The 11,378-nt window shown below is 38.3% G+C and overlaps 1 protein-coding gene across 1 annotated transcript; it reads right to left on the bottom strand.

Moving 5' to 3' along the window:
• Nucleotides 1–1,453: 1,453 nt before the first annotated feature.
• LOC144709520 (putative WRKY transcription factor 11) lies at nt 1,454–2,684 on the bottom strand. The gene is made up of 3 exons (XM_078583098.1): nt 2,184–2,684; nt 1,968–2,093; nt 1,454–1,774 (listed from the first exon to the last, which is right to left on the bottom strand). Exons 1-3 carry the CDS (start codon nt 2,585–2,587, stop codon nt 1,591–1,593), a joined length of 714 nt encoding a protein of 237 aa, XP_078439224.1. The 5' UTR covers nt 2,588–2,684; the 3' UTR covers nt 1,454–1,590.
• Between the last annotated feature and the right edge of the window lie 8,694 nt (nt 2,685–11,378).

Genomic DNA, 11,378 nt, shown 5'->3' with positions numbered 1-11,378 from the left:
GAGGAAGGAAGAGAGCATGTGAGAGAGAGAGAGTCAAAGAGGAAGCGTGTGTGTGAGAGAGATAGTCTTATGGGAAAAGAGAGGGAGTCCAAGGGAAAGTGATAAAGAGTCTAATGGAAAAGAAGAGCGGGTCCAAAGGGCCGTGAGAGAGAGAAAGGGGATGGGAGCATATGAGAGAGAGAGAGTCCATGGGGAAAAGACTGAGAGTCCAAGGAAAAGAGGAAGCAAGAAAAAGTCTAATGGGAAAGAAGAGAGTCAATAGGAAAGAAAGAGAGATAGAGAGAGAGTCTGTGTGTGTGTGTAATGGGAAAAGGAAGAGAGTCAATAGGGAAGAAAGAGAGAGAGAGAGAGAGATAGAGAGGGAGAGAGTTCGTGGGAAAATAGAGAAAGAGATAGGCAGATGTAGAGAGATAGACAGAGTTATAGAAAGAGATGGAGATAAATAGAAAGATAGAGAGGGAGATGGAGAAGGAAAGGGATAGAGGGAGAGAGAGGAAGAGAGGGAGGGATACCGAGATAAAGAGAGAGGGATAGAGAGATAGAAAGAGAGGGTGATGGAGAGATAGAAAAAGGGAGATGGAGAGGGATAGAGGTAGAGAGAGAGGAAGAGAGTGAGAGAGAGAGAGGGAGATGGAGAGGGATAAAGGTAGAGAGAGATGAAGAGAGTGAGAGACAGAGAGGGAGATGGATAGAGGTAGAGAGAGAGGAAGAGAGTGAGAGAGAGAGAGGGAGATGGAGAGGGATAAAGGTAGAGAGAGATGAAGAGAGTGAGAGACAGAGAGGGAGATGGATAGAGGTAGAGAGAGATGAAGAGAGTGAGAGACAGAGAGGGAGATGGATAGAGGTAGAGAGAGGAAGAGAGTGAGAGGGAGATGGAGAGGGATAGAGGTAGAGAGAGAGGAAGAGAGAGAGAGAGAGAGAGAGAGAGAGAGAGAGAGAGAGAGAGAGAGAGAGAGAGAGAGAGAGAGAGAGAGAGAGAGAGAGAGAGAGAGAGAGAGAGAGAGAGAGAGAGAGAGAGAGAGGACGAGAGTGAGAGAGAGATAGAGAGAGAGGGAGAGAGGTAGAGAGAGAAAGAGAGTGAGACAGAGACAGAGAGAGAGAGGAGAGGGATAGAGGTAGAGAGAAAGAGTGAGAGAGAGATAAATAGAGGGAGATGGAGAGGGATAGAGGTAAAGAAAAAGGAAGAGAGAGAGAGGAAGAGAGTGAGAGAGAGATAGAGAGAGAAAGAAGGAGAGAGAGCCCAAGGGGGGTGCCTGCCATAAACTTTAAGAGAAGAAAGGGGGATCAACGGCGTGAAGCATACTTCAAATAGAAGCAACAGGATACATAGTCAACCCTTCCCCCCCTTAACCAACACAAAAGCTGGGGGACAATCCCTCCAGTGGGCCCCACCTCCTCTTTCCAAAAGTCTCCGGCCCACCCCCCCACTTGACCGGATTCCAACCCCACCGTCCAACATAATTTAATAGCACCCTTCGCGTCCACACCCGATCAATTAGGATAAGGGGGAATTACATATCACGCGAAAAGCCGTCGGAGCCAGATAAAAAAAATAATTAAATTCCCTTTAAATTGACGCCTCTACGCTCATCACGGAAAAATCGACGGCCCAGATTCAATCAAGGGCACGAGCTTTGCGTCTTCCGGAAGATCCTTGCTGTGGTGCCGGTGCTCCCCCTCGTACGTGACGATGAGTATCGACGGATCGTCGAGAGCCCTCTCCACGTGCTTCCTCGCCGGGCAGCCTCGCTGTGAGCTGCACTTGTAATATCCTCTGCAAGTAATAAACCCCGAATGTAAGCTTCACACACCAAGGATAGCTAGTGAGTGCTCTTTAGCAATTTTCAAACCTATTATACATTTACGGAAGTTGATATTTAATGAGACTGTGGATGATTTATAAGGAAATAAATACACACTAAGAATGCAATGAAAGTACACTAAGGAGAAGAGACGAGGCTTCATACCTCGGGTATGGAGAGCCCTTGATGGGCTTCTGCCCGTACTTCCGCCACGAGTACTCGTCCGGGGGTATGTCCGCCATCTTTGAGCTGATCGCCGGCACTCGGATAGTGGTCCGCATCCGAGACTTTCTGCATCCGATTCAAATCAGATGTAAGATTTAAGATCGATCCATTGATTGATTAATTGACGATCAGTTGAACAATTAATTGAATGATTACCTTCTCTTGACATGGCATTTTCTTGAGGCTGAAGAAACGGGAGGTTTGCCGAGGATTCTAGGGAGGAGGAGGAGCTTCCCGTCGGACACGCTGCCGTCGCCGGAAACGGAGGAGACGAAGGAGGAGGTGGAGACGGAGACGTCGCCGAGAGCCTTCGCCGGCTTAGTGAAATCGAGAGTCAAGGCCTGCGGCTTAGCCTGAGGAATCGCCGCCGTAGATCGTCGGAATCGAGCGTGGCCGGTGCTATTGAGCATCGAGATCACCTTCCTGAACCTTGCAACGGTGAAATCGGCGATTTCTCTGCAATCATGATGATCAGAGCGTGATAACTGCGAGATCAGACGCTCCATGCTTTGGATTCCGGCCGAGGCCGCTTCCTGAATCGCGATCTGCTCCACTCCCATTGATGATCGGACGATCGGAAGCCCTAATCTGCTACCATGAACGGACAACCTAGAGAGAGATAGAGAGAGGGTTAGAGAGAGAAGTAGAAGCCGTAAGGGGAAGAGCAAGTGGGGAAGATGACGACGACGGTCTGCCTTTAAAAGAAACCGCGCGGCTGGGCGACCGGCTGTTGCCGGTCAACTGGTTTGATTCAAGGCGTTCGTTGACTAAACAACCGCGTTAACGGGTGACCGGCTATTGCCGGTTTAAAGTTGGGTGGGGGCGACGCACGGGGTCACCTTTGACTTGGCCGACATTCGATTCAGACCTATCGGTTTATGCTGGTCAAGCATTGGACATTAATTGCGCCTTTCTCAATGTATAATGCACATGCACATCTATGTTGTGCTCATAAATACCTTCTTAACTGATACCTTGTTACCTAAGTTACCAATTACGTATTATGTATGTAAAAATAAGAATACATGACATAAATTACTTTGGGTCGACTAACCAGACCCCCCCAAAGTTTGATTCAGCATAACAGTATATATGCATTTAACGTATGTACCTAAGAAGAAATTTCATGTTTTTATGGTCTACCAGGTATGCTTGCGGCAGATAAACTATCATGTTGGGCAAACATTTGACATTAATTTCAGCTTTCTCAATGTATAATGCACATGCACATGTATGTTGTGCTCATAAATACATACCTACTTAACTGATACCTTGTTACCTAAGTTGCCAACTAGGTATTATGTATGTACGAATGAAAATAAATTACATCTTTCCTTGGCTAATAGTTTGCAGAAAAGAACTTCGGGTCGACTAACCAGAACCCGCCAAAGTTTGATTTAGCATAATAGTATATATATGCATGTAAGGGATGTACATATGAACATTTTTCCTGTTTTTATGGTCTACCAGGTATGCTTGGACCAGGTGGACAATTACTTTGGCTGTGGTCGATGTTATCTTTCTCGGTTAAGCCACCAATACCCTTTTTATCTCTTGGGTCACCTCACTCTTGCAAAGTAATAAACTTATTTTAGTAATTTGAAATAACGTAGATAGTGCTTCAAAGAATATTAATTTATTATTTTAAGTAATGTAAATTGAATCTGATTAAAGATAAATAAAGTATGAACTATTTTCTATTCAATTAAAAAAATGATGCAATGAAAGGGATAAAATTTTAAATTACAGGTCCGTTTGAAAAAATAGTTATATATTTTATATATTAGTCAAACATATATCTGATGTGCCTATAATAAAACATGTAATTGAAAAATGTTAAATAAAACATGTATAATTTGACATCTTTAGACCATGTAAAACATCAGCCCCAAGGTAGAGGTGATTACATAAGTTGGAAAGTTGAAATTATGTCTTCATCTTTTATTTTTATTTTTTAAAATTGGTGATCAATGGAGCGAGAAAAGTGAGCCTGAATCAAGGGCTATTATATACATCAAATGATTGATAGGAAGTTGATGGCCAGGCTCAATCTATTGGGTTTTCATTGCAATCATGTTAGTTTCATTTCCAGCTCTTTGTGTGCATGTACTATAGGAGAGAGAGAGAAGTTTTACCATCAATTAATATATTCATTTAGTGTCTCTCCTGATCTTTCAACCAATAGCTGGTCAAAACATTATTTATCAAATCATGTGGCAGACCTGATTATTGTTGTTTGATCGATAATCAGATTTATTCCCCCATAAATAAGAAATTAGAGTTAATTTTGTCATTTAATGCTTCTCATTTAGAAGATAATATCTATAACTTCCTTAGAATCCTAGATTGAATAATGATAGAATCCACCTGAAGCGAGTATTTAATAGGTGAATTTTAGGTTTAATTCAATATTTTTAGGATTCTATATAATCATTCTAGAAATTATGTATAATTTAAAATTTACATTAGATAAAGTTAATTCAAAATAATTGTGGGAAGGTGAAAAATTAATCATACTTAAACTCATTATATAAATTATAATTTAAGAGTTTAATGACTTTTCTAGTGAGAAGTAATATCTAATTCTAGGTAAACTGCCTTAAAAGGTGCTTCAGGAGTGCTACAGTACAGAGGGTTCAGACTAGCATGTGAAATGTTGGTAAGTCATCTGAAATCATGAATTGCAATAGAGATGGTGATGATATGTGGTAACAAGTGGCGTTGCAGGGTGAATGAGGCAGATATGTCAGCCCTAGTGGTGATGGATATTGAGGTGGATACATCTGGGAGAGCTACGTAGTTGGTGGTGGACTAAGTGATGGTAAAGATAGAATTATCCTTCAAATTTGAGCCCCAGAACTCCTTCTAGATCATTAGATATCACGATTTGAAGTTGGAGCAATCATAGCCATTTCTCTCTCTCTCCTCATCACAGATCGTTAGTGTGGCACAAAATCCTTAGATCTCCTATAGACTATGCATTGAAATTTGCATATAATAGTTGGAGTAGGCCCACTAGGCCCATCGTGGACTTATTCAAACCACGTCTCTGTTCTTCCTTCACTACCTCCGTTATCTCCATTATTTTATCTCCCTCTCTTTCTTCTCCGTCCTTCTATAAAACCATAATGTAATATTTACTTTCTTTAATCAATTCAAGGTTTTTGTTCATTTTCTCGACAATAATGTACGATAATCAAGCCCTAACAAATATATTTGATTCTAAAGAAAGACACCAATTTTTCAATATTTTTTCTCTGCTTGAAGTGCCACGGTGAATCAGAATATGCCATATGTACCTTTGCTACAACCTTAGCATAGTAATGGTGTAGGAATAACACCTGAATCTACAATCCTAGCTATAATTTAAATAGCCAAGTCCTAAATCCACAGAACTAGCCTCTTCAACCCTTGAGTTCATGCACACTAGATCACTTTCTAACAAAGAGAGCACCAATTTTTACATATTTTTCTATGTTTGAAGTGCCATGCTGAATCAGAATATGCCATATGTACCTTTGATGTGACCTTAGCATAGAAATGGTGTAGAATAAGACTTGAATCTACAAGCCTTTCTCTAACTTACGTAGCCCGGTCCAAAATCCACAAAACTAGCCGCTTCAACTGTTGGAGTTCACACGTATTAGATCACTCTCTAGCAAAGAGAGCATTTAGAGGGGAGAAATAAGATTCTCAGATAAAGATATAATTCAATCCTAGTCCCTTAAAGATTACAATTAGGTATTGTATAGGTGACTAAGGGCTCCGGGTTGTCCATAATATCATTACCTTATGAATTGTAAATTACTAGGATAAAATCATGAAATTTACATTTTTTATTCACTAAAATAATTAAATGTAGTTTATTGAGCTTCAAATGATTAAATTTATTTCTAGAGAAATATTCTGATTTTGTGGATCTCTTAGAATTTTATGGAATTTTGTAAATCATACTCTTAGAGAATTTATTTCTATGCATCATAAAAAATATTCTCTATGGACAGTATATTAGAAAAATGTTAAATTACTAATTTAGAAAGATATAATATTATATTCATAAAATTATTCATTACTTTTGATGTGTTTTTTGAGTTAAAAAAGTGAGGAAAATTAAATGCATATGTTGCGACACCTGAGTGACAAAGAATGATAAAGATGTGTGATGCGTGTCACAAAATTGTGAGAGAAAATCATTTCTTAAGTTTTTTATCAACACAACTTAGCATTTCAATGACTGAATTTATTTTAAAAAGCAAAAAACATAATGCGGTGCACGACAATGTGTTTCCTGTCACATAATCATTACGATTCCCTTGGTTTTTTATTATAACGTGAATATCACACACTAGTTTGTCAATTAATAATAGGAAAATATATTTTTGTGTTCTTTTTTGTTGCAAGACATGTGACACTCGTGGAATTGCCATTTTGAGAAGATGAATAAAAGTGGAATGTACGGGGATTCTAGAACTGTTAACAGAAAAATGATGAAGCAGTAGTGTCACTAAAAAGAAAATAATTTATCAAATAGATAACCAAAATATAAACAACTTAAGAGCTTGATATCTGATGAAACAGAAGGATGGATGAAGCTGAAAATTAGAGGGTAGCTTCTTATTTATTCCCTATTTCCATCCGTGCCTTCTAAGCTATGAAGCGAGTGTGGATTGTTATAGATGTTATCCTTATACATTCTCCCTTCACGGATCTATTATAAGCATCCATGCCTTACATTGGTTCTTTTCATCATCAACTTAGTGTATATCCATCTCATCATCCCATTACACAGTTACATCACTTATTTACACTTTTTTATCACATCTTACACCCACCCTCTCTTTTTCATCTTATTCTCTTTTTAATCACACCTATACCTAATGTTTTCTTTCTTATCTCATAATTGTAACGTCTTATTGTTATCACTCGTTCTTCTAATATCATCATTAATAATAATTTTCCTCGTCTCTTGACCCCATATTTTATAAGTATCTCCCATCATCTCATTAATTAACATTTTCAAAATATTAAATCCTTAATTAGTGTTCCATGTGGAGATGATCCTTAGTCATCAGTATCTATATTTATTTAGGAGAGTAGTTGTTTATATTTTACTAATTAAACTCATAATCAATGATTACAAATTAGAAATCTAATTTTTATTTTATTAGTAACATTAAAAATTAAAATTAAATTACTGGATAAAATAACCTTGAAAAGATAAAATAAAAGATCATAAGCGCGAAAGACCTCATCAGATATATTCTATAGGTTCAAGGGCCTCTAGAAGATCATAAGCGTGGCTCAGGTAGATTCTAAAAAGATTAAGCAGAAGATCTGCACTTCTAAAAGACTAATTAACTATCACATTTAAAAAATATCATAAATGATCTGCACCTCAGAAATAATATCTTAAAGGTTGAACAATATTTTCCAATTTTATGAAAATTAATACCTTAACTTGAATCAAAATGTAATAGAGTCTTCATACACTCATTGCATATATAATATTCTTCTTTAAGTTTTAATGTTTTTCTTATTTATTTCCAACCAATCAGGGCAAGAGATTTTAATATTTCAAATCATTAATTATATGAACCACATTTTCACTTCCATAATGAACTTTTATAGTGACCTTGATCCATCATCAATCATTTTATGCATGAATATGGGCGCCAAGATGCCCACAAGATGACATTCACCCTCATCTGCCACTTCAGGGCTCTTGGTTTCATCGCACCTAATATTGTTGCACAATTATCACAATTTTAGGACCTTCATCACTAAAATAAACACAAAAATATAATAAATAAACAAAAATGTGAGGATATTCTATTAATCGAATCTTGGATAAAATATTATGATAATTTAAAATAAAAAGGGATCATATGACCATGAAACTAATAATATGCTATCTCAAAGGGCAGGTGATAACAATATTATATGTTTCCTTTTTTCATGAAGTATGGTGAATTTATGCATTGAACTAAGAAAAGTAGCACATTTTTGTGTTGCCCAATTTGGATCAATTCTAATCATGAATGTCTCAATTTGTAACATAAATGATCAAAATTAAATTTAATAAGTTTCATGGGGGAAATTTCATAAACTGAATTCCAGTTAGTAAGTTTATGGTTTTTCCATTGGATTAAATGTTTCATAAGACGGGTATACTGACTTTCTTTAAATACGATATTCTTGGAGATCTACTTAAATCTAATACCTAAAGAATCTGTGGTGGAGGTGTAACTGATGAGCCAAAGATGCCACAGCCACGACTACAGATGCTTCATCCACTGGCGGTCTCCATGACCACCAACAAACAACCCCGAAGTAACTGGCACACTACGCAGGACCCCACATTCGTATCCATGTAGGCATTGCATTGTTGGAATTCCAACTGTCATCTCCATTCTTCAGCCCTCTCTCTGCCCTCCTTCTTCTTCCTCTCTATGGATATATGAGATACAAACTTGAGTTTGTTTTATAGGTAAATTCTTTTTAATTTTTTTATTATTTTGTTCAAGCATTTCACCTACCAATCTCTTAGCTGATGATGTCACCACTGCCCCTGAGGTATACGGCGCTTGTTGACATCAACGCCTCTATCTAAAGAGACATCCATTGATTCCTCTCTTCCTCCACTGCCTATCCTCCCCCATCGCGCACCTTCCCCACACCTTTCTTCTTCCTCCCTCCCCCCTTTCCAATCTACATCCATTTCTATCCTGTTTTTTGATCCCCAATCTCTCTCTCTCTCTCTCTCCCTCTCTCTCTCTCTCTCTCTCTCTCTCTTTACCATCTTTGATTTTAGTCTTGTTGTAGTCAGTCCTAAAAGGTCCTTCCACTTTAAGAATGTAAGCCAGCAAAATTAGAATGAAGCTGCTTCTTCACCTTGACACACGTAGAATGGGAAGGGCAGGGCTGACTCTCTATCTGGCTTGGCCTTGCTCCCTTCCCGCTAGACATGGTTGTTTTGTTCTGTTCATTTAAAACGAAAAAAAAATTCACACGAACGAACCCCACAGGGGTCTGTTTGTTGTGCTGTTCTTTTTATGTGCGAAAATTAAAACAGATGTTCGAACAATTTGCACAAATTTGCACAAATCGCACAAATTTGCACAATCCGAACAATTCACACAAACCAAACAAATTTAAATGGAGAGTTTATTAGGGTGTGTTTGTTATCATGATGAAATAGTTTACTAAGATGTTGGCAAATTTCAGAAGATGACAAGTGCGAGGAGAAATGTTAATTAATACTATTATAAGATGAATAGAAATTTAAGTAGTAAATATTATTTAATTAAAAATAATAATTTGAGAGTTTTAATTAAAAATGAGTAAAATGATAAAGAAACGTCCATACTCATTTATTTATATGTAGAGTAGGTCGTGCGGAAAAGTACTATTTACACTACTCTGGTATATGCAATTATACCAAAGTTGTTTAATTGACACAATTAAACTTGGCATATTTAAGATTTAATTTTTGAGCTTAAAGAAGTTCACTTTTAAGCTTGACATTGCTCACTAGAAGTCTAAATGACAAAATTAATGAGCCCATGCCAAACAACAATTAGTACTACAGACCTAACGAGTCAATGAGTGCAAAGTTTTTATGACTTCAACTATGGATGAACAAATATGTATGTAATTTGTAGGTAAACAGTCATATATACCTAACAATTCAATATTCTGTAAATCTTATTACAAACATTGATAGATGGAGAAGTCCAAGTGCGTTTAGGAAACATAAAAGATGTTCTGCCAAATTATTTTCATAAACATCAAAGGAGCTGGGAGGTGGAATGACTGACGTTTTTCTGGATAACATCAATCATTGCTGGAGGAAATTGCAGCACTCCCAAAATGTGCTGTCATTCCATTGAGTACTCACGACTTCTCCTCCATGTGTCGCAGGGCTGAAGTCTTTTGATGGGATAGCAAGAATTTCTGTAATGATGCGCTTATTACTTATTCCAATAAATATTTCTTGAAGTGGGCAAAATTGCTCTGTGTTTCCACCATCTGTATTGTTTGTGTGTATTGATGTCATCACCGTCAAGTTCGGAGTCCAAGCTAATGACAATAGCAGTCGGGTCTTGGGGTTGCTTTTGTAGTCGCCGTCAGAGAAGTCGCACACTCCTTCGTGGTGCGCACCTATTTCTAGCTCCTACGCCCTCCATTGCCTCCGCATGGCTGTGGATGTACTTGCATTTTGTAGGAGATGTCATAATATTTCTGTGATGAATGATGTTCCAAGGCACTCAAAAAATGTTCAGAAAGAATTGTGTTTAAAACCAATGGGGAGAGTAAAAGAGAGAGGACCAAACCATAGTAGACAAACATAACTGTCAAGTAGCATTTAAAAGATTAATGAATGAGTATGTAGAAACAAAGAAATATATATATAGAGAGAGATCAAGCGGAAACAACATGAGTGAAGCAAATGTGAGAGATGGTTTCTAAGATGGAACAACAATAGTCGTCAAATCATTGATGAATGAAGATGATATTCCTGGCAGACTTTCTGATAGAGGAAATTTACTGAGACAAACACTCACATTGCAGTTCTAGGGTACGTTGACACGAATGTCAAATGACCCATCATCTTCATCACCATCCTCATCCTCATCTGCTCTCAAGTCATCGTTGTTGTACCATGATTTCAACATCATTAGGACTTCAACACTCTCTACCGTGAGCCGCGATCGCCTGTAGTTGATGACACGGTGAGCTTTAGAGAATAGACGCTCACACGCTGCACTTGTTGCTTGCACAGCTAGGAATTCCTTCGCAACCAACGCTAACGTGGGGTTAGAAAGCTGACCTGTTATGGGGGTAAAATTAATGAGATATTCAACCAGGAAAGCAAGAGAGTACGACTATGAAAAATGCAAATTTCACGCTACATGTCGTCTTCCACCAATGCAACACCTCTTTACCGAAAGCTGGGGGTGCCGTCACATATAGGTCGAGCTCCTCAATAGGATCAACTCTTTGTGGTAGTTCTAACAGATCTAGTAGTTCTTCTAGCTCCATTTGTATGAAATCACTCGTCGTTGATAGAGTAGATGGTTCGGTGGGTCGACTCACAACATTCCTAGATACTGAATGAGACTCCATGGTATTGCGAACTAAGTTGATCACGTGCGCAATACACAACACATTTCTCTTTGCAGTAAAACGGGGGTTCACTGCGCGCAACTCTCGTTCTAATGTCGCCATCATTGTTGAATTATTCAAAGCATTGTCTATCGTAACTGCGCAGACCTTTGCGTTCAACTCAAAATCGGCCAGAACCTCGAACAATCTTAATCAAGCACTCCCCACTATGCGAGCCCTCCAACT

Source organism: Wolffia australiana, chromosome 11, assembly GCF_029677425.1.
Source record: "Wolffia australiana isolate 7733 chromosome 11, ASM2967742v1".
Classification (NCBI taxonomy): Eukaryota; Viridiplantae; Streptophyta; class Magnoliopsida; order Alismatales; family Araceae; genus Wolffia; species Wolffia australiana.
The sequence above is the reverse complement of the archived record's forward strand: the minus strand, read 5'-3'. Positions and strand labels throughout refer to the sequence as shown.

What these genes read in the sequence shown, in the direction of transcription:
- LOC144709520 (XM_078583098.1), bottom strand. Translation starts at nt 2,587, where the DNA reads ATGGGAGTGGAGCAGATCGCGATTCAGGAAGCGGCCTCGGCCGGAATC. An exon ending in AAATGCCATGTCAAGAGAAG is followed by an intron (nt 2,094 to 2,183) that starts GTAATCATTCAA and finishes AATCGGATGCAG; the next exon opens with AAAGTCTCGGATGCGGACCA. An exon ending in AAGGGCTCTCCATACCCGAG is followed by an intron (nt 1,775 to 1,967) that starts GTATGAAGCCTC and finishes TATTACTTGCAG; the next exon opens with AGGATATTACAAGTGCAGCT.